This window comes from Aspergillus lucknowensis, assembly GCF_044049455.1.
Source record: "Aspergillus lucknowensis strain CBS 449.75 chromosome Unknown BJX67scaffold_17, whole genome shotgun sequence".
In the NCBI taxonomy this organism is placed as follows: domain Eukaryota; kingdom Fungi; phylum Ascomycota; class Eurotiomycetes; order Eurotiales; family Aspergillaceae; genus Aspergillus; species Aspergillus lucknowensis.
The window spans coordinates 123,429-151,428 of NW_027263561.1; the positions used below are offsets into that span (position 1 = coordinate 123,429).

A 28,000-nucleotide genomic window follows, 5' to 3' on the forward strand; every position below is an offset into this window, starting at 1 on the left:
GCAGACACCAGGGGGATTCATGATGAAGGGAGAATAGGTCACCTTGAAGCAATCCTCATGCTTGCATAGTAGCACCGCGAGTAGGAGGGAGACAACCCCAGCCCATCCACCCGCGCTCTTGTTAAAGGAGTTTCACAGGGACATGTATCTGTTGCTGAGCACCTCATTGAAGAGGGGTGGAAGCCAATCCTGGTTCTATAACAAAGTAATCCGCATGACCAAATCCAAGGCCTCCATATAGCATTTGCTAGCCTGAGATCCGTTGAAGATTCCTGTTGGCTGCTAGGATGTCTTCAATAATCAATTCAGTGGGGCTCTAACTCACATCTCGACCTTACCTAACATTTCCCCTTGTGTTGTCTGTACCCAGCAGTCGGTGCACAAACTGGAATAATTTCTGATCCATGTCTCTTCCTTATTTAGCTTAGTGTAGTTCGTTCTCGATCTTCGTGTTTCGCCTAAGGTCAGCACACCAGGCATTCAGAAGAATCAGACTTTCATGTTTCAATTCTTCTCCATAGGCACTAACTACTCCGTGCATCGACCAGCTTATAGTATTCCTGTCATAGCAGATTATTTTCCCTTTCGCGCGACAGCAGATTGTGGCGGTGATGCGGAATCTGTATGCTGTAAACGCAAGAGAGCTAAACAGAAGGTCTGTGCTGCACTCTGCCGCCCGTATGCTTTAATTAAAATCACCCAAGTCCTCATAGATTATGAGGCAGATATTATGGTAGCCACCAAATCTGAAGGTATAGCACTACACCTTACAGTGCAATGCTTATTATGAGTGGATTCGCTCTCAAAGCTATACTTAAGCGCCGAATTTGCAACACAGTGCCCACACTCCTGAAGCGCGGTGCCGATCTTAATGATCAGAATAGTGACGACCTGATTATCAAGGACAATGACTGTCTGCTTTCGAATTAATACTTGGGTGCTCAGATAGAACGGGGCGATGTCGGTGAAATTATGACAGGAGTCCCACAAATTAGCGCGGAATGGCACCGCATTCCTCCGCACTTCGGAATGGTTACAACCTTTCTGTCGATCACAGTAACCTCCATAGTCCATACTTCCACCGATTAAGCCATCGTGGCGCACTTTCTATGAGTAGTTTTCTTCAGAAATATAACGGTTATTACTTTCCACCCACCAAAAGAAGACACAACGCTTCGCGCATGAAGCATGAAGCATCGACTGCTTCAAGCCAGAAGTGAGAAGTGGGTCAGAGGTCCATGCATGCAATTCCTGTTGGAGGATGCAGCTTGCCAAGACTCCAAGCCAAGTGAGCAATTCCAGGCCTCCCCGCCCCTGACACACTGGAGAAACAGTAAAAAGACTCCTTGATGTCTATTGAGTAGTGGCCCCTCCGGGGGTATACAGTGCACCCAGCTGATTAATGGAGCTCCAGTCTCTATTGAACAAACGAAGCCTCTGTTAACTTCGATAAAGACGGACAAGGACCATCGGCATTCCCGTCGGCTCCAAGTACCCTCACTCCACTCAATATGGCAGCTGCTCGAATGTTGATGGAGCTGCAACCCAATCAAGATTAATAATCTCCAACATGAGCAATGCCGAGCTTTCCGCAATCTATATCCGGCCCCTTACGGTTTTGAGGTCTCGGCGCGTCCCGTATATAGTGTATCTGAGTGAGAGAAATAAGCTAAGGTGTGATAGAGCCCACCAGCCACGCTTGTTCTGTCGAGAAGTGGATTCTTTGCTGCAGCGGAGTGTGGGCTGCGGGTGGCTTTCTACTAGGATTTAGGGTTACATACGGGTCCAAGTTGATCCTAAATGGGATTCAGGTTAGTTAGTTATCTTGGTCATGATTATCAAGCTGAGAACACCCGGAGTATGAAGGTTCCTCGCCGGATGTGCAGTGAGGTCTGATATATGAGCGCCGACCCCCCTTCGAGCTCGACGGGCAAGCCGAACCGCCAGACACTCATTTACCATGCGTCTTTCCTTAGCTGTTCTTTCGCTTGCTCCAGTTGCTCTTGCGACGCGCCCTTTTCTCAATGAGCCTGACACTGGGTACGTGCTTCATCGCATCTCTGACCCATAGACCGCTCATAGACTCCAGCATCGATGATGTCCTTGGCGGCACCCCTGAGGGCTCTCTTCCAGACCTCGAAGACATGGTAGGCCTGCCTGACTTCGAGTGGGCAGCGCGCCGCTACCTGAATGCGTCGTCCTACACCTACTACCGCAACGGTGCTGCTGGCGAGTGGTCGTACAGGAACAACCTCGAAGTCTACGGTCGCTACCGCCTGCGCCCGCGCGTGCTGGTCGACATCACCGATGTCGAATCGACCCTCCCTACCACAATCCTCGGGCACAACTTTTCGGCTCCCTTCTACATCAGCCCTTGTGCGCGAGCCGCACTCGCACACCCTGGAGCCGAGGCGAATTTCGTCAAGGCGGCCTACGAGGAAGATATCCTGTACATCCCTTCGCTCTACGCGAGTCTCTCAATGGACGACATCGCAGCCGCAAAGCCCGCAAATGGCTCGCAGGTTATCTTCCAACAAGTCTACTTAACAAGCAACGATACTGCGACACAAGAGATCTTCGATCAGGCCGAAGCTCTCGGGTCCAAGGCTTTCGTCTTCACGATTGACGGCCCCGCCGGCGGAAACCGCCACCGCGCAAACCGGTACGGCGTCGGATCAGCAAACACCGATTACTCGCTGTGGACTTGGGCGTACTACAATAAGCTGCGCACCATGACCTCCCTCCCGATCATAATCAAGGGCATCCAAACGGTCGAAGATGTCAAAGTCGCCATCGAACAAAAGGTCCCCGCAATCATCCTTTCGAACCACGGTGGTCGCCAGCTCGACTCCTCCCCCTCCCCACTCGAGATCGCCCTTGAGGTCCATCAAGAAGATCCCGATCTCTTCAACCAGATCGAGATCTTCGCCGATGGGGGCGTGCGCTATGGCGCTGATGCACTTAAGCTTCTTGCGCTGGGTGTGAAGGCTATTGGAATTGGGAGGCCGTTTATGTATGCGAATGCGTATGGGGTTGAGGGGGTTAAGCATGCGATTCAGCTTATGAAGCATGAAATCGCGATTGACGCGGGTAATTTGGGTGTCGCGGATTTGAAAGAAATCGATGCTTCTTATGTAGGGTTCCATTCCACTATCTCATTTGGTGTGTTGCGTTGCTAACTGTGATACAGGTCAAGTGGAGCAACAACGGGTGGCTGAGTTAGGCGACGATGGAGTGTGAATCGGTTTAAATCCTAAGTATTTTTCTAGTTCAAAGCTTTTTTTTTTCTCCAACTTAATCCCTCCCAATCCGCGAGGTCATAACCACAGCAGAACTCAAGCCGGTGAAGAATCTGCCCCTCCCTCACCACTCCAGCAAGATCTGCACGGCCTTTATCTTCGAGTAATTGGGCAAAAACAAGCTCATCCTCGCCCAGCTGATTTTCTCCATTATAGAAATCAGCAACAGGGAGAAGCATCACTGGCGAATTGAAAGCTGCGGATTTTGCAGCCGTATAAGCCCATTCCCAGTCCACGATTCCTGTGAGGTTGTACTCATCATCAATGAGGATATGGTCCCCTTTGCTATCCGCATGCTTCAAGTAGAGTCGTCCGTCGTCAGTTCTTGGGCATAGACGTTTCTTCGAAACAGTGTCCAGGAGAAAGCGATAGACTAGGTAGGCTTCGATTGCTCGTGGAGTGAAACACTCTTCTCTCATGATCAGATCCATTGTCAATTTAATGCTTGCAATGTGGTACTCCCTAGACGAAGCGAATGGGCCCATGAGTACCATGCGAGAATCCTTGTAGTCTGTCAACGATTCCCGGGCGAAAAATCCAACACGCTCAGTGCCTGGCTGGTCCAAAGACCCCATAAGATCGAAGGAAAACCGCTGCAATTCGATGTATATATCTGCTAGCTGACTCATAACTTTCTTTCTTTGTTCCGTGGAGAGAAGAGACCAGCGAAGCGAATGACCTGGCATTTTTTCCATCTGGATGTACCCAACACCGATAGGGTTTTCGTCGTCAGGGCTATAGTCAAAAACCTGGGGAACTGGAACCTTTGTCTTGCTCAGGAACTGTAGCGTGGCTACCTCACTGCGCATAATGTAAGCTCTTAGATCTGGTGGCGGCGAAGTGGCATTCTGCCTTCGAATGCGTGCGAGCCCGCTGATTCCATCCTGAAACTGGATTTCAATGTGGTAATTCATGCCGCCCATCACCGAGGAACGCGTCGATCGATCATGCTGGAGTGGCCGGGCCAAGCGGTTTGGAACACACCATCGCGCAAAGAAGTGGCTCGAGAGAGGAGTGCAGTGACATTGACCTTTTCAAGGAGCGCTGTTACTTCCTTTCGCTCTGCTTCTCGAGCCGCGGGGTCGTACGATCCTCGTCCTTTTCAGTCCAAAATTAGTGTTCTTTCACGATGTCCCTATAATATGTGGGCTTATCTCCCATTCAGGGCATTTATGATACTCCGCGCGAAGATGTTTCGCGCAGAGATGGCGCTCGCAAAGAATTCATTGTCCATATGTTCGTACGCAGGGCTTGTCACAGGCTTCGAAATCACAGCCCCACATTGCCGTTGGGGGCATATCGCGGTTATCACCTCAGTCGTACTTAAATGCATGTATTGAAAGTCTTACCAAAGAGCGATTTAATTACAATTGCGGAAGCAGAGAAGGAGCGTGATATTATTCGGCACGAGCAGCGGAGCAACTTTGAACGCTGTCGGGGATCTTCCGTCGGAAACGGAATGGAATATGATCCGATGGGCCCTTTCTTGGTCGAGTGAAGGCGGAGGTTCCGACGTAGATAGATAATCGATAAGCATAGGGATAGTTCACCTGGGCAAGGAAAGGGCACTACTGGATTCGTTTCTGAGAAGCAAGCGCAGAGAGCGGGGTTATTCATGGAAATTGTTTGTTTACTATATATCTCACCCGCTCGAAGGACAACTATGTGCTCGAGGATTCCAAGGTTTCATAGGCTTCTACGCCAGCTCAGCAACAAGGTGACATGGCCCATTACGCATGATAAATACCTCCAGAATGGACCGCCAGTCCATCGGGCCTCCCTCTCGGCCAACTTCATCTTCGTCTCTGTGTGCTCCCTCCCATCTCCCGATGCTAAATGCACTCCCCCGCAACCCCAGTATAAAAAGTATATATAATCCTTGAGCTTCACGCAAACGCATCCACCACAGCAACACGCTGCCCTTCGTCACGAATCAACCGAACAATATCCACATCCGCAGCTGTGTTCAGGCGTCTGGAACGGGAGCGCAGTGCCTATTGCCCCGATAATTTTGAAGGCGATGAGAACACTAAGACCGGTTTCTCGGGGCAAAGTACGCTCCTTACTCCTATGCTTCGACGTTATCGAGCCTCTCGAAATTGAATCACCAGACCTGATTTTTGATGGATGGTAAAAATTGGCATCTACGAAAGATCAGACATAACCGCGACATCATATCCTCTAGTTATTCGACGAAAAACGAGCAGTACACTCCTCCTTATATGCCTTCAACTGCTCCATCTTGATCTTTGTAAATGGCTCCATTTCTGTACGCACCTTATCGTCAAGCATCTCAATGCCCGCACTGTCCTTATGTAATGCTGCCCAATAGATAACATCCACATCAAAACTCTTTCTTGCCGCATAATCAAACCAAAACCGCCCAGTCCTCCATAAATCGCGTATTCGGGCGGAGAGAGACAGTCCAACAGGCTGTTCAACCTCTAGCACCTTTTCACTTTCCACTTTCTCCAGAGCTCGTAAGAATTGCTCTATCCTAGGCTTATAGAGAGCCAGGAATTCATCCATCACGCAGCACTTAAGCCATACCTCCGGCCCAGAGAGCAAAAGCCACCAGGGCGGGTCATACGTGAACTTAGCTGGCATGGCATTGGTGAACTCGAAATCGAGGATGGTAGTGATCTGAAGAGTTTCCAGGTCTATGAGCATATTTGATGGTCGCATGTCATCGCAGAAGGGTATAGATAGTCTGTAGTCCTCTGAGTCAGGATAGTACTTGACACCAGCTGTGCGAACCGATGGCGGGCGATTTCCGCATCATCGGCAAGATTGCGCTGGGTCTGAAGGTGGATCAGGTGTTCGCGAGCGAGTGACTTTAGATAATCACTTGCACGGTCGAATGGTGCTGTCAGAAATTGATCACCAGGGTAGCCAGCAACACTGGCTAACTCGTTCATGTTGTATGTTAAGGGTCTTCTCGTAATATCCCATGTACCTGAAGTATTGTTCTTCATGGCCCCGCTCCTAGAAAACTTAAGTTGAGAAAGCTGGCATATATAACAGGCGATTTGATAATAGACCTCGTCTAATATTGTGTTGTCGATGTCCAGGTTAAGAATCATATCTTCTAGACCAGGTTGTTTCAAGATAGTTAATAGGAGCGTACTATTGGCATAGTCTATAATGATAAATGGACCAAGTTATTCTGGACACTTGGAAGTTAAGCCCTAGCTATAAACACGCGGAAGGGGAATATTCGTGTTTTGGCGTAGATATTCCATGATCTGGGCCTTATTCATGACTTTTTCGTCCCTGTAAGCTGTAGTAGTGTGCCCAGGCTTTGGGAACCGAATAATAGCATCAGGCTGCCCATCGCCAAAGCTGAAGTGGAAGCTAAAGTCAAAGGAGCCCTTAAGAAAACCAACATACTCTCCAGACCCTTCCCCTTCCTATTGCCCGGCGACAAATGCTGCTTGCTCCGGCCTTGAGTTAAAAGCTCTACTAAGCCAGGCTCTGCGTTCTTCGTCGCCGTTGGTCTCTTCAAGCTCGTCAAAGTAAGTCTTGAGCGAGGATGTCTTCTGCACAGGTATCTAAGCAACCGGGATGCGGAGGTGATGGGAAAAGTGTGCAAGCTAGGGAGAGAAAGGATCAAAAATAATAACAAGAATAATAATGAGGTGTTCGAAGGTTCACGTGCTGTCGACCAGAACCTCGGACGATGGCGGGATTGGATCGCATTCTTTCGACTGATCAAGGAATAGTTGTCGGGTATAATATATAATTAAAAAATTGGTATTAACAGGCCAGGGCCGGAAGAATGTGCATATTAAGGAATTAACTATACATTGACATGACAGCCAGTTCCGCTAGATATTTACAACGCAAGATGTGTTCGTTCGTACATTGATCTACTCGTCGTAGTCCAGGTAGGTGACAATTCTCACGGGGCCGGGTACAACCTTACCGCCTATGCCGTCAACCCACTTGTCCTTCTCGAGATAGGCGTCGACAACCTTGGCAGCGTTGGTGGTGATGATGGAGCAGTTGTCGCCGTCGTACGAGCACATCTTCATGCCCTGGACCTCTTGGCCAGCAGCCTGGGCCTGGATTGCGGAAACATCCCAGCCAGACCAGCCACCGTTGACTTCGCTGCCAAGGTCGAATTCACCCCAGGTGCAGGAGTAGCCGCCGAAGAGGTCAACAGGGAGGGAGTCACCCTTGGCAGCGCCAAAGGAGCCCTGGGAGTTCTCGTCAAAAGCGACGTAGCGGATCTCGTTAGGCTCGAGGCTGAAGGAGACGGCGGCGTTTCCGTACCATCCGGTCATCTTGAAGTCCGGGCCGATCTTGTTCCAGACCTTGACGGTCCACTTGTCGGTCTTGCTGCCGTGGAACTGAATGACGTACTTGTACTGAGACGCTTCTTCGGGGCTGACCTCGATGATGTTGCTTCCCCAGGGTTGCCCGACGTTGCCTTGGTAGATGAACTTGTTGTTGGTAACCTTCTGGCTCGTGCGGCCTCCGAAGCCCGCGAAAGAGAATTCGCCGTTGGCGGGGAAGTTGGTCCAGAGGGAGTGATCCGGCGCGGTGGAAGAGGTGGTGGGTGCGGTGGTAGAAGTGGGCTCGACGGTGCTCGAGGTTTCGGGCTCAGGTTCAGCAGTAGGGGTGGAAGTGGGTTCAGGCTCAACCGTGGTACTGGTGGTACTGGTGGTGCTGGTGGTGCTGGTGGTGCTGGTGGTTTCAGGCTCAGGAGTCTCGGTCGGGAGCTCAATAAAAGTCGCGGGCAGGGTTGTCGGGGAGAAGGTGCTGGCAGTGCAGCACTCCCAGACAGTCTCCGTTACCGTCAAGGGCTCGGCGTTGAAGAGACCGGCGATTTCTTGGACAGCGTCCTCAACGGCGCCCTCGATGGAGCGAGCTTCGACCTCATGCTCATGACGAGCGCCGTGTCGGTGGGTGTGGTGACCGTGGGAACGGGCCAGAGCCGACCCGGCAGTGGCGAGAATAAAAACGAATGACTTCCACTGCATTGTCGGAACGCGATGGAGGCAATTCACATCAACGTCCGATGAAAGGAATGAAAACAGCTGGGTTGGGTGGGCAAAAGAGCGACTGGTGTTGGATGCGAAGGGAGGGAGGGAAGGGAAGGGAAGGGGACTGGGGGAAGAAAAGGGGACGAGCGAGGCGGCTGAGTGGGAGTGGGGAAAACAACACCAAGAGCGACACTGCAACGACTTCAGGCGTGTCCCTGGCGCCCAGACCAAATCCTGAGTCGCCGGGAACGAGCGCAAAGCCCAGGATAATTTAATGAGTCAAGGCTGAGACCAATCCAAGAGCGTGGTTCCAGCCTGAAATGAACCATCTGTGAGACGCCACGCATGGATCTCTCACACAGTCCCCTGACGTGGCTCGAAGACCTCCATGATTCTCAGGTTCAGGCACCGCGATGACTGAGTTGTCACATTTCATCCCTTCGGTGCCTGGTTCCAGGGTCTTTTGTTGTGTGTTCATTCTTGTTATTCTCCCAAAAGCGCCCGACACCCACAGCCGATCCGTTGGTCTGGACCCTTGAGTCTGGAATTGAGATTCTGCGACCAGTGGACACGATTATTCAAGACTCCACGAGAAATCTTCCCCTTTGGGTCAATGCTGGCCTCCTTTGTCACTCCTCGTTCCTGACTAGTCGCGCGCCATCAGGGGTGGATCGGCACTCGGCGCCGGAAATGAGGGTTGTGTGCGTGCGTGCGTTCCGGGCATGCTGGACGGACGTTCGCGCCTATTTATGGAATTGTTAGCCTATGAAATCGAGCCAGCAATGTTGGTGGCAGATGACTGCCCATTTTGAGTTGTCTTCTCGTGATGATGGAGAGTTGTGGTGTGTTGCTGTGTTGTCGCGATGAGGTTCAGAGTTTGGGTCAGGAACCCGACCGTGGTGGGGCAGACGAAATCTTCGAACCATGGCTTCATAATTTCTTGTGATTTCGTCTGTGAAGAGGCTACTTCTAATGTTTCCGTTGCCACAACCAAGCCTGTTCCTGAGAAACGGCCAACCAATGGATCCTCTCCACGCTGCTAGTGCTGAATACTCTGGAGTAAAACCAACGCCTGTCCCACCGCGAGCTCCCGCCTCCCACATGATCCTGACCGTTTACTCTTCCTCCGCACTGTCATACCAGATCTCGTCCCTCACTGCCGACGTGCCCGCGCTGTTCTTTTCTTCCTTGGAATACACACGCCCTGTCACCATCCTTCGAAATACCTCCTGCTGACAATCGCACCACCATGCGTGGCGGCCTCCCTGTTCATACGGTGTCACCGCCATTGGATAGTACCGCTCGTTATAAAGTCGCTGGAACTCCCTGTTTCGGTGTGCTCGCAGTTCCCCCTGCAACCGCTTAAACGCCCAGGGATCGGCGTCTAACGTGTAACGCAGCGGTTGAACCTGGATAGTTTCAGTCGAGTAGACACACAAGAAGTCAGAGAGAAGGAACAGTGTCTTCAGGTCCATGCTCTTGATCCGCTGCAACTTGTCTTGATGTGTGTTGAGACTCAAGAGTCCAAGAATCTGATACTGAGCGCGAATGAAGCGGAGTTTCTCGGTTGGTGAAAGCCTCCTCGGCACCTGTGGGTCTTGCGATGGGTTGTTGTCCACAACGATCTCGTATTCCTTCACGAGTTCGTCTCCAATCCTTGAAATTTCCACGACGCGAGTAATATTTTCGGGTGTGAGGATTTCTGCGTCCGTCGGAAGTTCTCTGAGATCGGCGAGGAGGTTGCGTATTTCCGGATAGCAGGGGATTGTCGCGAGTGCGATCTGATTGTAGATTGGTGTACTGTGTTGCTTCCAGACTTCGTACAGCTGTCGGCAGGTCACTGAGAGGGCTGCGGCAGCTTCGAAAGAAGGAGCCCATTGAAAGACTAACACGAGCAGCTCGGAGGGGAGTTCAAGCAGAGGAGACGGCTCGGGAAGAGCTGATTGCTCGGGAGAAGGCATGGTGAGGCTCGTTGCGAAGCGCCAGTTGAAAGAGCAGAAAATGCAGGAGAAGAAACCTTATGTAACTTGATCCGTGTGTCCAACTGAGCTACCTGGAGCTGACGTGGTGCGGGGTGAGGTCAACGAGAAGTGAAGCTTGGAAGGTTTGGTCGAGCAACACTTTGAGAGCCGCATCACCTGATTAGGCAGCAAGAGCCAATTTCACTGACGTCTTCCTGAGCTTCACTCAAGGTTGATTCATCGATGGCGGCGAGGAAGTTTACTTCTGCGTCAAACGTGAGGTTCAAGCCTGCGTGAGATGCCGATTGTCGTATTTGATCGCACTGTTCTCCCGGCTCCCGCTCTCTTGTCGATGGTGTATGCACCAAGGAACATTATCGTGATGCCTGGGATGCGGCGTGATGCCTCAGCGCAGATCCTCAGCCCAGCCATCGTCTTCGTGCGTTGACACAAACTCGATTCAACGCTCAATGAACCGACTCCTGATTGTCGGAGAGCGAGGAGGCGGGGGAGAAGTATGAAAGTAGTTCTCAGCTCAATGAAGCCGGAAAATTAAATTGAAGCCGTCTTCGGTACGTTCCTGGTTCGTGGCCGTTCATTCAATCGGGCTGAGCGTCTCAGCAGGAAAACAGCAGGAGATACGTGGATGGGGGAGCGTAAAACGATCATTCGCATTACGGCATCCTCTCCCAACGCCAGTGGCTATGAGGCGGGTCGGTGGGTTCTAGATAGGCCGAGGAATGACGCACCAAAAGCACCCATCAGCTCCCATTTCACGGTGCTCTGGGATAATTGTGACGTGAGCGGGGAAATCGCCTGCAGTTTAAAATCCCTTGGCTCCCCCATCCCGATCAAAGACGGTTTCGGCTCTCATCAATCAATCATAGAGCACACAGACCAAATTATATAACGACTTGCTATGGCTCGAGTCTGGCATATAAGCGGCGCGAACACCGGCTTCTGGCTCGAGCTCGCCCTCAAAGCCCTTGGGGAAGGCGATCGTGTAATTGCCGCCGTCCGGACCCCTTCCTGACAGCCTCAAGCGTCCGGAATGCCAGATTCTCCAGTTCGACCTTAGCTGGTCGCAGACTGAAATGAACGGGTATGCCGAGAAAGCTTATGAAGCTTTTGGAAGGTTGGATGTCCTGGTCAATAACGCCGCGTACTCCGCGGAGTCAGAGTACGCCCCTGCCTTCTACAGTGCTTTTCAGATTCAAGATTGTACTAGAGCAGCGCTGATGGCCAGCAGTGACGCCGCAGTAAAAGCCCAATTCGACACGAACGTCTTCGCCCTCCTCCGCCTCGTTCGTGCCGTCCTCCCGAACCTCCGTAAACAAGGCAGCGGAACAATCATCAACTTCTCCTCCATCGGTGGACTGATCTCCTACGCCTCAAAAGGGATTTATTGCGCGACGAAGTTCGCCGTCGAAGCGCTAACGCAGGCTCTCGCGACGGAAATCGAGCCGTTCGGACTTAAGGCCGTTGCCGTTGAACCGGGGTACTTCCGTACGTCGTTTCTCTCGTCCGTCGCGTCGGGCGCGAATATTGCGCCTCCGTTGGCTGTGTATGATGAGACGCCGGCGCACGAGGCGCGCGCAGCGTTCACGCAGTATAATGGGCAACAGAGAGGGAATCCAAAAGAGGGAGCTGCGAGGAAATGGGAGTACGTGGCTGACAAGGGGCTGTTGAAAGGGAAGGAGAAGCTCCTGAGGTTGCCATTGGGGATGGATACGGGAGGTGCGATGAGGGAGCTAGCCGCTGAGCTGAATCGGACCGCAGAGCATTATGAAGATGTCTGGAGCAGCACTGATTTCAAACAGTAGTGGGTTGCTCATGAATGGCTCGCTCGATCTGGCTCGACGTCTCTTATCCGGTCTGGTATGTCACCTGAATTTTCCCTACCCGGGGGGAACGTTCCCAAGGTCTCTGCCTGGTGTCGTCAAATAGAGGGACGGCCCCAAGACAGAGGCCCTGGCATTGCCAGTACCTTGCTTCATGGTCCCTAGGTGCGATAGCTGCATCTCTCGCCCTGTGGCTCTACGGGGGGTCCTTGGAGCAACAATGTCATGCCACTACCAAACGCGTAATGCTTTTATTATGTCCTTTCCTAACTGCGCTTTGAAATTAATTCCGAGGGGACGCCTGACGAAGAATGCCTGCCTCCTCCCCATCAAGGATTCCGTTCGGGAGTGTAACTCCTCGCCCAACTGCCCCTGAGGTCGTGAAACGCCTTACCCGGCTTCAGTATGGAAATCCAGTGGTTTTGAAGGTCTTTCTGGGCGGGTTTATTGGGGCTGTGGCCTCGTCTCGCCGTATTCAAGGGTAGGATGGGAGGCCATCTACATGACCACGCACACGAACGCTCCTGACATAGCTACACAGCAACCAGTGTTAGCCGTCCACCTGTAAGGCTGAAGGACGATGGAACGGTTATTCCAAAGGGTTCTACCTGCGGTCATAACGCCCGTCGTAACACTAGCAGCGACTCCGTTTGCCAGCCCATTGGCGATATGGTCCCGGAGATTCGCATGCGCATCGCGAGCTTCAACGACTTCCCTTCTCGCATTCCTGACTATAGCTTCATGCTCAGAAACCTCCTTGTCAGCCTTCATAGACACTCTTGAATGACTGGCATCCCCTCGAATCTCCCGGATCGAGTCTTCCAGCTCCTCGAGCTCCTCCTCCTTCTCAGCAATCTGCTTCCGGAACTGCCGATCCAGCTCGTCAATCTTTGCTTTCCAGGCTCTTTCCTCGTCCTTATGCATATCCTGCATCGACCTTTCGAGCGACCTTTTGTCCTTTTCTGCTTTCGCGAGTTTCCTCTGAATATCGGTCCTGAGACCTCGTAGCTCCGCGGCATGCGACGCATCAGCGCGAGCAAGTCGACCCTTCATCTCCCTCTCCAGATCCCGCAGCTGCCGCTCGTGCTCCTTGCGCGCTTCGTACAACTCACCCGCAACGGCTCTCCCAGCCTCCGTTTTACCAAGGGTCTTGCCCTCATCGATAATCTCACGCTGTAACCGGAGAACCTTGGGAGTAAAGCCCACTGCATCCGACTGGGCAATCAAATGCGCAACAATCCGCCGCGCAGACCTCGTCTCTACTTCTGCACTGTCTAACCCCCGTCGCCCACCGCTATCGCCGTGCCGAAACATCACTGCGCCCTTCGCAACCAAGTTCCCCAGAAACCGTCTCTCACTCCGGAGTTCCATCTCGCGCCTTTCCAGCTCTCCTCGCCCATGTGCGCCCAGACCCTGGCCCTGTCCCTTGCGATCCCACATCGTCGTCGCAATGACGACATTCTCATACGAGGAAAACCCACACATCTTCTCCATCATGTCGACATTGCGCACACTCGACCCGCTCATCCGGTTTTCGGTGATTGGGTGGAGGAGAATGATGCCGTGGATGCGGACGCCGTTTGCGTATGACGCGCCCAGGTAGCTGGCTAGCACGCCCAGTGTCTCGATGTCTGATCGGTTTGTGTCGTTGAAACCCGGGGTATCGATTAAGTGGATTGTGCGAGTTCCGCGGTGGTAGGGGAGAGTGTAGCTGTATATGTCTATTGAGGATGTGCCTGGGGGAGCGTTAGAGGGCGAGCTCAATTAATTGCGAAAGACCGGGGGGGTTTACAGGAGTATAATCCGTGGCCGACTGTGACGTTGTGCCCGGTGCATCGCGCGATGAAGGTACTCTTCCCGGACCCCGTCTTGCCCATTACGAGGAAGAATCGGTCCTGCGGGTTTGACCTGGCGACGCCGGTGAAGGAGGAGAAGCGGCGGGCTTGGTCGGTGAGTTGCTGCGCGGTGGTGGTGATGTTGTCCATAACGCCGGTGGGCGGGAGAACAACGGCGGGTGCGATGGATCAAACTGCGAGGGGAATACGGTTAAGGAGGTACTGCTGATGGAGAGGGAGAACTGGTGTTCTCCTTATGCATCTCGGTGATTCCTTCTGCGGGCTGGTCGGAGACGCAGCCTGCCCCGGGATGCGCATGCACTCGCGACCAAATGCGAAGAGCGAAACGACCCCTCACGAAACTCACAAATCACAGCAATCAGTCGAGAAGATGCGTTGTCTGGACGGGCTGTGCGGCGACGAGTCGATCCTGGACCGCAGCCTTTCGCTCTCCTTGGCGGATAACGACGACGAACAAGGCTGAATCCTCTGCTAGAGCGCCTTTGACAACCTTCGGAAACATATCCTTGTGATATGATTGCAGGACGCGACAGGGCAGATCCACAGCGTTGCAGTCTTCCAGGTGGTGGTTGGTTATAAACCTGACATCCCCTCTACCTGATAGCCTGGTGAGTATTCCTCCTTTTCTGTGTCCTCGTACCTACCGCGTCTGCAGAACAAAATGTCTCTATTTGGTTGGTTCATTTGGCGGCTCCAATCAGTTCTCAAATTGGTACTAACCCCTCAGGCAAGCGGCTCAGCATGACCAGCAGGTCGGGTGGGAACGACGCGAGCTCCATGAGTTTCCGTGGTGGCCGAGCGCCAGGGTAAGGATCGCAAAGCTGATGAAGGCTACCGCAATATAAAATTGACACCGATGCAGGCCGAATGATGTCTTTATCGCCGTAATGGGCGTGACCGGTTCCGGAAAGAGCTCGTTTATCTCGCTTTGCTCGGGGAGAGTGGTCAAAGTCGGGCATCAGCTTGAGGCGTGTAGGAGCTCTCTATCAATACCTGGACTACGAGACGTAGAGACTAGAACGAGGAATCTGATAAGGTATTCCAGGTACAACAACGGTCGACGTCTACGCATACGACGCATCATCCACCCATACCGTCTACCTCATCGACACACCGGGCTTCGACGACACAAACAGAAGCGACACCCAGGTTCTCCGAGAGATCGCGGGCTGGCTCGGGGACTCGTACAAGAACAAGATCCTGCTGCACGGGATTATCTACCTCCACCGCATCACGGATATTCGCATGCAGGGCTCGGCGAAGAAGAACCTGATCATGTTCCGGCAACTCTGCGGGCAGGATGCCTTGAAAAAAGTTATCCTCGTCACGACGATGTGGGACAAAGTACCCGCGGCCGAAGGTGCGCGGCGTGAGAAGGAGCTCATCGACACTCCTGAGTTCTGGGGTTGGATGTTGGGGAAGGGCAGCTCTTGCCATCGACATAATAACACGGAGGCGTCGGCGAGAAGTATCGTCGCCCGTCTTTCGAATCATAAGGCGCCTATCACCACGGATCTCCAGAGGCAGCTGGTGGACGAACATAAGTCGCTGGACCAGACGTCTGCGGGCCGGGAACTGCAGGGGGAGTTGCTGAAGGAGAAGGAGAAGTGGGCAAGGGAGAGACGGGAAATTGAGGAGCAGATGAAAGCGGCTATAAAACAGCGCGATCGTGAGGCGGAGCAGATGATGCGTGAGGAGCGTGACCGATATACCAAGATGATCAAGAAAGTAGAGAATGATACCGGGGCTCTCAGGTCGACCATGAACAATCTGCTGGCTGAGCGAGACAAGCGCGTGGCGAAGATGGAGCAGCAGCTGAAGCGGCAACAAGCTGACCATGAGGCAGAGCTAAAGCGACTAAGCGAACGACAACGCCGTGTGGAGAGGGAGAAGGAGGAGCTGGAGAAGCAGCGGCAGCGCAGAGCGGAGGAGAACGAGCGACGAAGACAGAGAGAACAGGCAAGGCAAGAGCGCGACCAACGCCGACCGCAAAAGCCCCAGGCTCCGGCCAAGCCCCGTGCCTCTGCTCCAAAGTCCAAGGCGACTGGGTTCGCCCCTTATTCGGTATCGATTGCTGACGGCACGTACTTCTGCGTCGGCCCTAAGTTGGTTTCAAGGCGAGTGTCTCTTACCCACGGTAAAGCTCTTATGTCGGCTAACCTTAGTGCCAGCAACGAGGACTATCCTAAACGGAAAAGGGGATCAGAGTTTGCAGAAGCTGCGTGCTTTGGAGACCTTGGATCCGAGGGTAGGGACTGGGTGGCCGGCTACTCAGATGGAATATGGCGTAAGAAACACCCGCCAGGCACGGCAGTCTAGATACTAAAGCAAAGACAGTGACCAGTCAAAATCTCCAGAAACTGTACCCGGGTTTAAGCGAGTCTCTCAATGAGCTTGGAACGAATAAACTCGACATGTGCGTGCTCGGCCCGGAAGACACCTACTATGCTCGATGGCGCGACGGCAGCTGGAGGTCTCGGGCATCTGACGCGATCAATGCCGCAATCCGTGCAGCCCAGAGCAATGGCAAGGTCATCAAGGCGATGTCCCTGGGATACGGTGGCTCGTATATCATTTCCTACGGGAACCCCTCCAAATCTGTCTGGGAAAACTTGTCCACGAAGTGGAATCTGAAGGGTCACTACCCGGAGCTCTCAGAGGAGAAGTACCTCATGAAAACGAGTATCACTGTCTGTCTCGCCCCGTCTGGCAGGTAGTGAACGAGCTGACCCTATCTAGGCTGTTTCACTTGACATGACGAATGGAACCGATTTCGTCCTGATATACCAAAACGACGATGACGACTCGAAGATATGTATTAAAAAGAATATTTCGTCTGACAATGCGAGGGAAAGGATAAGCAATTGGTGGAAGAATTCCTAGGGGACTGGATGGGGTAGTTGTTAACTGCATGAATTTTACTCCTTCGGCTTCTGCAGACGCCCGTGGTATGGTTATCACGCGAGACCTTGCTTGTCTCTCGGCGGTCCTATCCGCAATCCTTAGCTGAGAAACTTCCAAATACGAATAGTGTGTTCTTGGGGGATATCATTAGGAGATGCTGGGCTGGGAACGGAGTCCTCACGATGCAGGAAGTTTGTCACGCCTTGGATAATGCTGATCAAAAGCCAGCGGCCGGATCTCGACAAAAATGCCCCAAAAATGATAGTCGGAATGCAACAGGACGGAGCAGTTGGCCATGTCTTCAATGCCTTAGACTCTGGATCGTCATCGAGATCGGCCTCGATCTCGGGTATAACGTAGGATTCGTAGCGGCTGCCGGAGGTGACCTCGTACATCATCGAGCCGAAGCGCGCGATATCGAATTTGACTGAAATGCAGTCTTCTGATACGAAGCTGGCCATGTCCTCGTCGTTCGAAACAATGACAGACTCAGTGAAATCGCACATTTGGAGAGAGAGATTATCGTCGAGCAGGAAGTTTCGTATCGCAATGTCAGCAACCAATCCCCGCCGCTCGTCTACACGACCGATGGTATGCGTGCAGCTTCTTGGAGCCATCGTAAACGTCGAATGCTGTCCACGCTATCACTATGAGCGCGGAGATAGCCGCAGAGTGACCCGTGGCGTAGATATGGCATTCGAATCTCGGTGTCGGTGATCTGACACGGCTTTATTACCCCTTGAACATAGCCAAGATGGCGACATACAGGTCCCTCATGTTTTGGGAACTCTTTGTTCTGCTCAACCATTTGCTCCTAGCCGATGATTGTTGTCTCGGACGCGTCCTTGGGCACAGTCCAGATATTGGCAGTTTTCACTGCAATGTTTCCTAAGCGCATCACCCGTCCAGCCCGGCCAAGACCTATTAGCGCGGTTTCATCGTTGTCGTTCATGGTTGATGGACTCAGCGCGAGCTCGCGTGTGGGTGGTGTGTAGTCTTTGGCAAATAGAATTTATGCATGAGCCCCTTAGATCCCGGCAGTCATGTGCTGCAGGTGAGAGTGAAGCTTAGGCTTCGAATTTCCTCTGGGTTTGACATGCGGATTGTGTAGAGTAGATATTGGATCCCAGGGCTCTCAACTATGTAGTATTGTGGTACACATGGCCTTTCCCCAATCCACAGGCGCGCGCAGAATGAATCCTTTGCAGGTCCCACACGGGAGATCTCGGTTCCATTCTACTCACGGCCAAAAACTTGCGCCATATTTGATATTCGCGTGGGCTATAAAGATATACTACGAGTCCTCGTAGGATCAAGCCCGGCTGCATTGGTTGTAGTTGTCCGATAAATAGTATACATGTAGTATCATTGAGAGCACAGGAGCATCAGGTCCATGTCAATACTCTTTGATTTTACTCTAATACTTTTGCGTAGAAGAAAAAAAAGCCATTGTGGATCATCCATGAATACCATGCCCCGGTATAGATCCCATGGGAAGTTGCATGCCTGTTTCTGGCTAGAGACCGGAGATAGCCTCAATTCCATCGCTGGACGAATAGCCGAGGGTATGTTATTCAGGATTCGCGACTGACGCATGATGAGAGTAGATTAATGGTCCTTCGATCCCATTACAATGGCCAAGATATGCAGAGGAGTGGAGTCTCGCCTATCCCTTGGGATGGCTCTGATTGTGCAACGGCAGCGCATATATATACTTCCTCTCCTCTCCCAGTCAATATCCCACCACCATTAATATCATACAGTTCTTCAATGTACACAGGGCCGAGTGCCAATCACAACTCATTGTACACAAACACTCACACCTCCCTCAACCAACAACCTACAATACTGCAAGTGCAGCCACTCCACCGGCGCCGGGAAGAGCTTCTCCTTCCTCTCAACGCCATTGAAGAAGATATTCTTGAGCCGGAATTCAGCCACCCCTTGCTCTCGGTGTATATCCACCGTGATCTCGGAGATACTGTCGATTTCGCGGGGGCCGGGCCGATTCAGGGTCCCCGGCGACCCGCCGCCGCGTAGGACGATCGCGCGAGGGGATTTGGAGAGCACGACGAAGTGGTCTGTTATGACGGTTCCTGAAGAGAAGATAGAAGATTAGTTGGATTATACTTAGTGGAAGTGCGTAGAACTGTAAACTACAGTAACTAACCTTCTTCGTAGCTATTATCCAGCAGCTGCTGTTTGTCCCACAGACTCGATTCCTGAGTCGACGTGCTCCTCCAGAGGTAGGTCAGGATATTTCGCTGGATAGCGTATCCTACATAGCACCTTAGCCTTGCAGAGCATATCCATCATAATCTTGTTGAGTCTGAGGATGGGGCCTCACCATATCCCCCCCAAACGCCCGCACAGAACCTCTCCAGCAACCTCGAGCCACCGTTGTCGGCGTCATCAACCAGCTCAGGCGGTAGGCGCGACAACGGCACCTTCCGGACACACGAGTCGTTAAGTGAGGGGTGGTTTCCCGGATTGAAGCTGGACAACCAGTGGCTGTGGAAGAGGGGGTCGGTTTCCGGACCAAAGGGCTCGAAGTAGCAATGTCGGAACCAGAATTGCCAGCCGCCTGCGGCGGCGAGGGAGGCGCCAGCTGAGACTTTCAGGGCCCTTTTTGTCCCGTTCCAGAGCGAGGCTGGGCGTGTGGTTCTCCTGAATGCTGCTGCCATGGTGAGGCGTTGAAACGGGGACGGCAGGAGTTTTCGCAACCCAGGTCGAGGAGGGACACGAGCAATAAATACATCATCAGCCTGAAGGGCTCTGCCAATAGGATATATGCCTCCATCACCTGATCCGTATTTACAGATTTCTCCGCGACGAGGGGTGTCGATCGTATCCAGCCCGATGACTGGGCGGGACAGTGACGAAACTAACTATCGAGCACCCAGCCAGGGCGGTGCGGTCTGTCGCTCGGCAACATGAAGCCCATACGGAGACTTATGTGCGGGAGGGGACGGTGCTGAGGTTCGAAACGAACAATTTCCACAGGGCTGACGGACTGCTGGTGTGATGGGAAATGTACGGGTACTCTTGCCTATACAAAAGCCAAATACAACCTCGCCTCCTCGCCTCGATGCCCGTAGATGACGTCAGCCACTATATGTCAAATTAGGGTCTACTAAAAGCGCTACGGAGCCCGGGATCCAGGATCTCATCCCAGTAAGGCGGATTCCTGATCAGAGTATGAGACGGATCGAAGCACGTACCCCCACGCGCAATGCAATGCCCACAGACACAGACCGTGGGGCGGTCAAAGGGTGGGATTATGCAATAGTCGCAGTCGAAGAAGTCTTCAAACGGGGATAGCATTGCCACGCAAATGGAACAGTGTCCTTCGGGCCGCTTGTTTTCTAGCTCTGAGACGGACGTGTCGACGGCGTCGTCGGGGCCTGCCTGTGCCCCGTCTGTGCTGCTCAGACACTCCCAAATCCCCTGTAAGACCCCATCCCGGCGGTCGTCGAACTTTCGGTGTCGGTACTTGTCGGCGAATGACAGCGCAGAGTCGCCGGACGCAGTTGGCGTGTTTGCGGCTTTGCTTCCCTGCGCCATGAGCATCCGGACAATGTCGCCGTGGCCCTGCACTGTCGCGTGGAAAAGAGGCGTGCGGCGGTATACATCTGGGAGGTCAATGTACCGGGGGTGATCGTCGCCGCTAAGCAGGGCGCGCATGACACCGGTATGGCCGTTCTGCGCAGCGACTGACAGTGCGGTGAATCCTATACCCGTATTGCAGCCCCAGCTTGGATCAGCCCCGTATTCAAGAAGGACTTCCACGGTCTTAGCATAACCAAGACGCGAGCAGTGCCAGAGCACGTCATCAATGGGCGTCGTAAGCTCACTCGCTATCCCAGCCCGCAGTAGGTACCTGACCATCTCCGCGTGGTCACCGCGCGCGGCGGCAGTTAAGGCAGAAGTTCCGTCCGCGGCCACCAACTCAGCGGAGTTCTCGAATAGCATCGCCACCACGCTCTGATGGCTGTTGGCCGCGGCATCGATCAACGCCATGTCCTTCTCTTCCTGAGTTACCCCCGCCTGGAGCAGCATGGCCACGATGTTGCCAAGTCCACGGTCCGCTGCGCAGCATATGGGGATTTCGCCGTTCCGCCCAAGAGCACCTGGGTCTGCCCCATTGTTGAGGAGAATCCTCACTGTCTCCTCCTTTCCATACATCACCGCCACCGCGAGCTCCTCGGTACATTGCCCAGCGAGACTTCTCTTAAAGAGGACGTCAACCATGCTTGCGCTTCCGTACTCCACCGCGTGCCGAAGCGGGCTCAATCCGGATGGTAGCGCCAGGTTCTCCGCTGAAGCACCCTCATCGAGCAGAAACTCCACCAGCCAGTGTTTGTCCCAGGTAATGGCGCGCTCGAGGGGCGTCTGAGAGGGATAGCCGGTCCCAAAATTGACATCGACCCCATGCTCGAAGAGAAACTTCAGGATGTCCTCCCGACCCGAGTCAACGGCACTCTCTAGTGCCGCGTTGGCCAGCTGGGATCCCAGCATCGGGGGTGTGAGGAGTTGTTTCATCGCGTCCACGAGGATCCTGATGATCTCCATATCGCCTGCCTCCACAGCCTCCTGCAGCGCCGCCGGGGAGGCTGGCTCCTCCGTGGGATTGACGCCCTGCGCGAGGAGGTACTTGACCATCTCGACTCGTTTCCGGGCGGCCGCGTGGGCAAGCGGCGAGAATGTCCGCTGGCCGGCAAGATCCGCGCCGGCCTCCTGGAGCTTCTGCAATGTGCTGAGGGGGCCATGCTCTGCGGCCCACCGCAGCGCGCGTTGCTGGTCGAAGAGGACTGCGTGGCGATAGAGCTTCGGGTTGAAAAGAGACTCGAAGAGGCGGCATGTTCGGACAAACGCGTCCCTGGCCTGGAAGGATTCGAGCTGCTCCCAGATCGCGTTGAGGAGGTCGTGTGGCAGGTCCGCGAGCTCCATCGCGACCGACCGTGGCGAAGGCTGAAGCTGTGGGAGAATTCAGAGCCGCGAGTCGGCACGAGCGATGATCCTCGTATTTCTGCGAGCCAAGCGAGAGAGAGAGAGTCTCGCATCCTGCCAGACCTTTCACCGGCGAGAGAACCAAAAATCGCTTCTGACGGTGTTCATCTCTCGCTCTCGATCACCTTTTCGCAGGCGTTGTCGGGCTTCGGGGATCAATCCAGACGGCGACTGCCCCGCCACTCGCCTCTTCTCTCCTCTTCTTCTCTTCTCTCCTCTTCCTCTCTTCTCTTCCTCTCCCATCTCATCATTCTGTCCCATCATCCATCATCAAACCATCAAAATGTGCATGAAAGCCACCTGCTCAACCTGCCGTACGCACACCCCTCCCTCTTCCCACCCCCCAACCTCCAGAATACTGACACCCGCCTCGCAGACAAAACAACCTGGTGGGGATGCGGCGCCCACATCCCCGCAGTCCTCGACTCCGTCCCCGAGAGCGAGCGATGCACCTGTACCCCCAAGGTCGAGCGCGACGGCAAGGAGTATCCGCCCAAGGCGACGAGCTGACTAGCCGGTTGTACGGTTTCTTAATTGGAGCAGCAGTTGGCGTCACAGTCCGGAGTTAAAAGTGGGACGGATACAGATACGGAGTGGCTTACTTAGGGGCGACCGTACTTGTGCTTCAGGAACAATTGAATATCATTGCATCGGGTTACGACTATATACTGCGATTTTCATGACACACCAGTGAGGGCGACGCAGGGCTTAGATAGCAACACGGTCGTGCACACACCCCGCACGGTGCCTGTGCGCTGTCCTAGGCGGGACAATGCGCTTATGCTGTCCCACTCGGCGAATCGCGTTATTCGTGACCTTGCGCTCGGGGATGGTAGAGAGGTCATTCGCGTAGGTGGCGACTGCAAACGCGGTCGCCTTTGAGTTCAGCAGGAACGCCTCGTGGTTCAGGTTCGTCATGTTGTCGCCGGCCAGATGGTAGTTCTCGTCGTAGGCGACGCCGGCCTGCCCGCCGAAGAGCGCGGCCTCTTCCTCCGTCTTGATCCCCTCGGCGCCCGTGAAGACACCGCCGGCGGGGATGTCGTTCAGGATGAAGGCTTCGTAGTCCGAGCGGCCGTCGAAGGCGGTTTCGACGCTGCCGAGCCCCTGGTCGGCGAAGTAGTCGCGGAACAGCTTCTCGATGGAGTCGGAGCCCGGGGGGCCCGTAAGGTTGAAGGCGGAGCCGTCCCCGTCGTAGAGGAGGAGGCCGTAGTTGGGGGACGCGATCATGTCGAAGTTCAGGTAGAGACGGATATTCGCGAGCTCGGCGGGGGTCAGCGAGGCGACGTAGTGGTCGGAGCCGAGGAGGCCGAATTCCTCGGCGGTCCAGAAGAAGAAGCGCACGGCGTGCTTGTGGCGGAAGCGGGTGAGGGCCTTTGCGACGACGAGGTTGGAGATGATGCCCGAGCCGTCGTCGTTGATGCCAGGGCCGGCGTTGACCGAGTCGGAGTGGCCGCCCAGCGAGACGACCTGCGTCGGGTCGCCGCCCTTGGTCTGCGCAATGACGTTGTACGTGGTGCGGTTCTCCATCTGCGCGTCGATCCAGAGGTCGACGCTGACGGGGCCCTCTTCGGCGAGGGCGATCAGGGCCTGTCCGTCGTCCTGCGAGATGCCGACGATAGGGGCGTAGGGGCCCAGCTCGCTCACTGCGGCACCGAGCGTGCCGGACAGGGAGCCGGGAACGTTGTTGTATGCGATCGCAGCGGCGGCTCCAGCGCCCGCGGCGTAGACGGATTTCTCAGCAAAGGTACAGTTTCCGCGCTGGATGAGGGCGATCTTCCCTTGGACATCCGCAGGGAAGTCGCCTGGGCTGCAGCCGAGCTTGGAGATGATGGCGAGCTCGGCGCTGGCGTTGACGCTGGGGGAGTAGGTCATCGTCGTAGCCTCGAAGGACTCGCCATTGGCCCTGAGGGTCTGCTCAGCATTGCTCCAGAGGTGCGTCTGGGGCTGCTTCCAGACATGGTAGTGGCCGGTGCGCTTCAGCTCGCGGTACAGCCAGTCGACGGTGTCCTGGTGAGCAGCGCCCCCGAAGACGCGGTTGCGCTCGGGGTAGGCGTAGGCGAAGTCCTCGAGCTGCTGGGCGCCCTCGAGGAGGTCATGCAGTCGGATCTCTTTTTCCAGTTTTTCCTTCGCGCGGGTCAGTATGCAATTGGTCCAGATACATTCGTGTGTGGACGCACCGGAGTCACCCAGGGCTTCGCAAGGGCCAGAGAGGCAAGGGAGAGGACAGCGAGGGACTTCATCGCGACGAAAAGGGGGTAAACCACACAAAGAACCTTTTGTTCTCAGCAGCCAGCGGGCTCCCTTTAATATTTCTGGCCACCGCATTGCAAGGATCGCGCCACCGTGTTGGACACTGACGATCCCTGCTCAAAGGCTGCCAGTCCGCCTCCTCGAGTTACATCGCGTGCCTGGGCCAGCCCAGGGCCAAGAGGCGGACGCGATAAGGCGACGGCCTGCTGGGTTACAGCCAAGAAGAGGGGGATTCTGCGCGCCAATGACTGAGTGCTGAGGCGAATGTCCTCATCTATCGTGCCCGTATCAAACATGCTCCCAGTCCTCGTCCTCCAGCTCGGCAATTGCCTCCATCTCCCGTCGGTCAGGCCCCTGGATCCTCTCCCTTGCACCCATTCCATCCCAGACCCGAGGGCTGTAATAAATCCCATGCAGCTCCTCGTACACGAGGTGCAGGTTGCTCGTAATAAACTCGGGAAATGTCGAGCTCTCCCCGCGAGTGTCTGGATCGAGCACTGCGAATCCGACCTGCTGGATCCAGAAGTTTCGCTGCGTCGGCCCGGCTACCATCGGGCCTGTTATCTCGCTAAACAGCTCGTTGGCCTGTCGCTGGAGGCGCTCTTCCTTGGCTTCCTCGGTAGATTGTGTGAAGCGTTTGTGGAGGTAGAAGAGCAGATGTGCGTGCGTGAGGAGCGGGGGGCCTCGCGATTGCAGGTCCTCTGTCAACTCGTCGCAGAGCATCCTTGCGCGGAATGTCAACTCCTCAATGGATGGTAGCTTCGAAGTTCCTGGCGATATGTCTGTTGCTCGAAGAGGTTTCGCGTCCGCGACAGAGGTGATGACATTCGGCAGTGCCTTGAGGTCAGGCATCTTGAACTCTGACCGCGCGGATACACCATTCCACACCTTCTTCGAATAGTACCCTTTCCATTCAGTAGGCTTGAGGTGGAAAACCTCTTGGAACGCCTCAAACGACATCTCCGAAGTGTCACGCACGCCCTTCTCGTCGTCCAGCGACCTCAACGCTGCGTGCACCATCTGGATCCAGAAATACGCCTGCGTCTCCGAGTATGCTTCCACCGTGGGATCCGCCGCCCTGCCACGCATCGTACTCTGTTGAAGGGCCCGCAGAGCCTGTGTCACCACTTTGCCACGCGGCGCACCCGTGCTCCGCACGTACTGCATCACCGCGAACGCGTAGCGGACCAGCCTATCCGGGCCCTCATCTCTCACAGATAATGTCGCCGGATCCCGAAGATAGTTCGTCTGTGTTGGTAGGGCCCGTCGAGTTGGGGCGGACCAGATGTCTCGTGGTCTCCAGGGGGGTTCGGTGGAGTAATAGTCTATCCAGAGGTAGCTGTCTATCAGCGACGGCGAGTGGCGGAGGACGTTGGGGAAGTCGTTTCGCGATGGGAGCTGAGCGCTCATCGTGTGTCTGCGATGCTCGCGGATTGCATGTTGCAGCTGGAGCGTCCAGAACGTAGCGAGGCATCGGCTGAACGGTGCATTTTCGTAGACCTTGGGCGTCTTGCTGCCCTCGAACAAGAAGGGCGCGGTATTTCGCAGCCGGTTAAGGTGGACTGTGAACTCCTCTGCGATCTGATAGAAGTCTTTCCGTTTCGCCTGCGCGAGGATGATGAAGTAGAGCGCCTTCAAGTAGATGTAATGGGTCCAGCGTGGCAGATCGCCCTTCAGGAACGGTGCCCAAAAGGCATCTGCGTCCAGCGCGTCGCGAAAAATCTCCTCCTCAACCAGGTGCGGCAGGTCCTCTGTCGTCAGTCTCTCCACCGTCGTGTCGCCCCTGACTGCCTTTTCCATCTTTCCCTCCTCATCACCCACCCCCGGGGGCGGCAGCTTCACCTTGACCACGGTTTGATGGATGTCCGCGAGAACCTCGGGCACCCCTTCCCCAGTCTTCGCGCTCAACGTGACTACTTTCGACGAGATCTGGTCCTTATACTTCGCAAGCTCCTCCGCGTACTTCCGCCTCGCCTCTTCCACCCTCTCTACCGAGGCGTGCGGCGAGTCCTGCTTGTTCAGCCCAACCCAGATATACCGACACCCGCTGTCAACCATCTGCTTCAGCAGGCCGAGGAACCCGCACGGAGGCCAGTCATCGGTCGTGCAATCATGCAACCACACAACCAAGATATGCGGCGCAAGCGCCCGCCATATCACCGGCTTGCATCGAACTAGTTACGGTGCGTCCCAGTCAGCATCCATCTCCTGGGGAAAACGTAGCACAGGATGGGAAGGAGAGGGACAAGAATGGATGGTTGGGGGGCGGACATACTCCGGAATTCCCAGATATTCCACTCGTAGTTCGCGGGGAAATACACCGTCTCAACATCCAGGGCCCGTGTCGGCTGTGGCTCTGTCTCGCCGACTTCCCCGAATTTGAGCTGCCGGAGGAAGGTCGTCTTGCCGCTGGAGTCGTCGCCCAGGAGCAGGATGCGGTGGCTTTTCCGGCCGAAGATCCAGGTTGAGAGTCCTTCTTGCGTTAGTCTCGGTGTGGATGGGAGGGGCTCAAGGTGCTTACGGTCCATGTTGACTCCGGTGCCTATACTAACTGGCTACTTGAGAGGTCAAGATGACGCTTTTAACTCTGGAGCGAGATTGTTGCGGCCTGGTAGGCAACACACATTCAGCAGTCTTTCATTGTCGGCCACGGTGGCCTCTCGTGTTCTCGAGTCAGTCGCGACCCCGCCAGAAACCAACATCTCGAACGAACTCCTCATGTTGAGGCTTTTCTGGTGGTACATTGAGGTACACATGCTCCACCCTAAAGATTCATCCTGCCCAGGATACTCGCCATCTTCTCCCCCAAATGCCCCTCCAGCATGCGTCTGTGCCCATCCGACACCCCATTGCGCGCCTTCATCTTCTCCGCTGCCCTCGCAATGCACTCGTCCAGACTCGGCTCGTTCTCCTCATCCCACCCTTCTGCCTGAACAGCCCTCTCCTTCCTCTCCACAGCCTCCCTCCACACCTCATCCAACTCCTCCTCCCACCCCAACTCCCTCGCCATCTCCCTCACCCCGTCATCACACGACCCAATCACACAGACATCCCTCTCCCGCGTCCCAAAGTCCCCGACAACCTCATTATTCACCAGAACCCGGGGCACATCCCCCCCGACCTTCCTCGGCAAGGTCGAGCAAGGCGCAACCTTCAAACTCGTCCCCATAACAAGAACCATATCCGCCTCCGGAAGCACATTCTCCACAACATCATCAAACTCCTTCGGCAACCTCTCCCCAAACATCACAATATCCGGCTTCACAGCTCCCCCACACCCCTCCACCCCACAAATCGGAACCTCCCCCTTCCCAACGGCATCCCTGAATCTCCCCGCATCAAAGGGCACCTTACACTTAAGGCACCGCTGACCCCTCCAACTCCCATGCGCATTAAGCACCCTATCCACGGAAACACCAGCGTCCACCTCAAGCCCATCGATATTCTGCGTAACCACGAACTTCAATTTCCCCTTCCTCTCCAGGAGCGCGAGGAACGCATGCGCCACCGTCGGACGGAGATTCTTCGGGTGCCGCGCGCGCGCAAAGGCGTAGAAGGGCTCGGGCGTGTGGCGGAAGTACGAGATGTGGAAGAGGGCTTCCGGGTAGGGGAGATTGAGCGGGGCGAGCTTTGCGTAGAGACCTGTTTCGGGGGTGCGGAAGTCGGGGATTCCGGCGGAGGTTGAGAGGCCCGCGCCGGCGAGGACGAGGATGGAGGTTATCCTGCCGGAGGATATGGAGGTGCAGAGGGGTGCGAGGGTTGAGTTTGATTTGGAGGGGTTGGACATTTTATTTTTGTTCGCTGTTTTGTTTGGAAGGGGATTGTAGACGAGGAGGAGGTAGAAGCGAGGCGAGGGGCAAGAGGGGATGTGAGAGGGGAGAGAGATATATA

General features: G+C 54.7%; 15 protein-coding genes across 15 annotated transcripts; 4 read left to right on the forward strand and 11 right to left on the reverse strand.

Annotated features, from left to right (window-relative positions):
* Positions 1-1,685: 1,685 nt before the first annotated feature.
* On the forward strand, positions 1,686-3,222 carry BJX67DRAFT_76233 (uncharacterized protein). Its single transcript, XM_071035406.1, has 2 exons — positions 1,686-2,040; positions 2,090-3,222. The coding sequence occupies exons 1-2, from the start codon at positions 1,961-1,963 to the stop codon at positions 3,177-3,179; spliced, it is 1,170 nt and encodes a 389-aa protein (XP_070886677.1). The 5' UTR covers positions 1,686-1,960; the 3' UTR covers positions 3,180-3,222.
* Positions 3,223-4,667, reverse strand: BJX67DRAFT_76225 (aminoglycoside phosphotransferase family protein). Its single transcript, XM_071035405.1, has 2 exons — positions 4,649-4,667; positions 3,223-4,560 (listed from the first exon to the last, which is right to left on the reverse strand). The coding sequence occupies exon 2, from the start codon at positions 4,220-4,222 to the stop codon at positions 3,266-3,268; it is 957 nt and encodes a 318-aa protein (XP_070886678.1). The 5' UTR covers positions 4,223-4,560; positions 4,649-4,667; the 3' UTR covers positions 3,223-3,265.
* Positions 4,668-5,480: 813 nt separating this feature from the next.
* On the reverse strand, positions 5,481-6,274 carry BJX67DRAFT_380644 (uncharacterized protein; the record flags this gene model as incomplete). Its single annotated transcript, XM_071032826.1, has 2 exons — positions 5,481-6,009; positions 6,057-6,274. The coding sequence occupies 2 exons, from the start codon at positions 6,272-6,274 to the stop codon at positions 5,481-5,483; spliced, it is 747 nt and encodes a 248-aa protein (XP_070886679.1).
* Positions 6,275-7,168: 894 nt separating this feature from the next.
* On the reverse strand, positions 7,169-8,284 carry BJX67DRAFT_380645 (uncharacterized protein; the record flags this gene model as incomplete). Its single annotated transcript, XM_071032827.1, has 1 exon — positions 7,169-8,284. One exon carries the CDS (start codon positions 8,282-8,284, stop codon positions 7,169-7,171), a length of 1,116 nt encoding a protein of 371 aa, XP_070886680.1.
* Positions 8,285-9,366: 1,082 nt separating this feature from the next.
* Positions 9,367-10,769, reverse strand: BJX67DRAFT_76257 (uncharacterized protein). The gene has a single exon (XM_071035407.1). The coding sequence runs from the start codon at positions 10,246-10,248 to the stop codon at positions 9,403-9,405; it is 846 nt and encodes a 281-aa protein (XP_070886681.1). The 5' UTR covers positions 10,249-10,769; the 3' UTR covers positions 9,367-9,402.
* A 481-nt stretch (positions 10,770-11,250) lies between these two features.
* BJX67DRAFT_76282 (uncharacterized protein) lies at positions 11,251-12,157 on the forward strand. The gene is made up of 2 exons (XM_071035408.1): positions 11,251-11,428; positions 11,498-12,157. Exons 1-2 carry the CDS (start codon positions 11,343-11,345, stop codon positions 12,069-12,071), a joined length of 660 nt encoding a protein of 219 aa, XP_070886682.1. The 5' UTR covers positions 11,251-11,342; the 3' UTR covers positions 12,072-12,157.
* A 218-nt stretch (positions 12,158-12,375) lies between these two features.
* BJX67DRAFT_352120 (uncharacterized protein) lies at positions 12,376-13,140 on the reverse strand. Its single transcript, XM_071028977.1, has one exon. It carries the CDS (start codon positions 13,020-13,022, stop codon positions 12,588-12,590), a length of 435 nt encoding a protein of 144 aa, XP_070886683.1. The 5' UTR covers positions 13,023-13,140; the 3' UTR covers positions 12,376-12,587.
* A 1,174-nt stretch (positions 13,141-14,314) lies between these two features.
* On the forward strand, positions 14,315-16,509 carry BJX67DRAFT_76736 (P-loop containing nucleoside triphosphate hydrolase protein). The gene is made up of 6 exons (XM_071035409.1): positions 14,315-14,553; positions 14,686-14,751; positions 14,808-14,917; positions 14,991-16,062; positions 16,117-16,193; positions 16,303-16,509. The coding sequence occupies exons 2-6, from the start codon at positions 14,687-14,689 to the stop codon at positions 16,335-16,337; spliced, it is 1,359 nt and encodes a 452-aa protein (XP_070886684.1). The 5' UTR covers positions 14,315-14,553; position 14,686; the 3' UTR covers positions 16,338-16,509.
* Positions 16,510-16,947: 438 nt separating this feature from the next.
* Positions 16,948-17,466, reverse strand: BJX67DRAFT_380650 (uncharacterized protein; the record flags this gene model as incomplete). Its single annotated transcript, XM_071032828.1, has 1 exon — positions 16,948-17,466. One exon carries the CDS (start codon positions 17,464-17,466, stop codon positions 16,948-16,950), a length of 519 nt encoding a protein of 172 aa, XP_070886685.1.
* Positions 17,467-18,547: 1,081 nt separating this feature from the next.
* BJX67DRAFT_76780 (uncharacterized protein) lies at positions 18,548-19,752 on the reverse strand. Its single transcript, XM_071035411.1, has 3 exons — positions 19,197-19,752; positions 19,020-19,127; positions 18,548-18,945 (listed from the first exon to the last, which is right to left on the reverse strand). The coding sequence occupies exons 1-3, from the start codon at positions 19,531-19,533 to the stop codon at positions 18,650-18,652; spliced, it is 741 nt and encodes a 246-aa protein (XP_070886686.1). The 5' UTR covers positions 19,534-19,752; the 3' UTR covers positions 18,548-18,649.
* A 220-nt stretch (positions 19,753-19,972) lies between these two features.
* Positions 19,973-21,799, reverse strand: BJX67DRAFT_380652 (ankyrin repeat-containing domain protein; the record flags this gene model as incomplete). Its single annotated transcript, XM_071032829.1, has 1 exon — positions 19,973-21,799. One exon carries the CDS (start codon positions 21,797-21,799, stop codon positions 19,973-19,975), a length of 1,827 nt encoding a protein of 608 aa, XP_070886687.1.
* Positions 21,800-22,142: 343 nt separating this feature from the next.
* On the forward strand, positions 22,143-22,369 carry BJX67DRAFT_371732 (uncharacterized protein; the record flags this gene model as incomplete). The annotated part of the gene is made up of 2 exons (XM_071031130.1): positions 22,143-22,173; positions 22,236-22,369. The coding sequence occupies 2 exons, from the start codon at positions 22,143-22,145 to the stop codon at positions 22,367-22,369; spliced, it is 165 nt and encodes a 54-aa protein (XP_070886688.1).
* Positions 22,370-22,567: 198 nt separating this feature from the next.
* BJX67DRAFT_380654 (M28 family metallopeptidase) lies at positions 22,568-24,099 on the reverse strand (the record flags this gene model as incomplete). Its single annotated transcript, XM_071032830.1, has 2 exons — positions 22,568-23,983; positions 24,037-24,099. The coding sequence occupies 2 exons, from the start codon at positions 24,097-24,099 to the stop codon at positions 22,568-22,570; spliced, it is 1,479 nt and encodes a 492-aa protein (XP_070886689.1).
* A 149-nt stretch (positions 24,100-24,248) lies between these two features.
* On the reverse strand, positions 24,249-26,755 carry BJX67DRAFT_76762 (uncharacterized protein). The gene is made up of 3 exons (XM_071035410.1): positions 26,631-26,755; positions 26,385-26,582; positions 24,249-26,283 (listed from the first exon to the last, which is right to left on the reverse strand). Exons 1-3 carry the CDS (start codon positions 26,635-26,637, stop codon positions 24,398-24,400), a joined length of 2,091 nt encoding a protein of 696 aa, XP_070886690.1. The 5' UTR covers positions 26,638-26,755; the 3' UTR covers positions 24,249-24,397.
* BJX67DRAFT_352129 (SIR2 family NAD-dependent protein deacylase) lies at positions 26,618-27,969 on the reverse strand. Its single transcript, XM_071028978.1, has one exon. It carries the CDS (start codon positions 27,894-27,896, stop codon positions 26,874-26,876), a length of 1,023 nt encoding a protein of 340 aa, XP_070886691.1. The 5' UTR covers positions 27,897-27,969; the 3' UTR covers positions 26,618-26,873.
* Between the last annotated feature and the right edge of the window lie 31 nt (positions 27,970-28,000).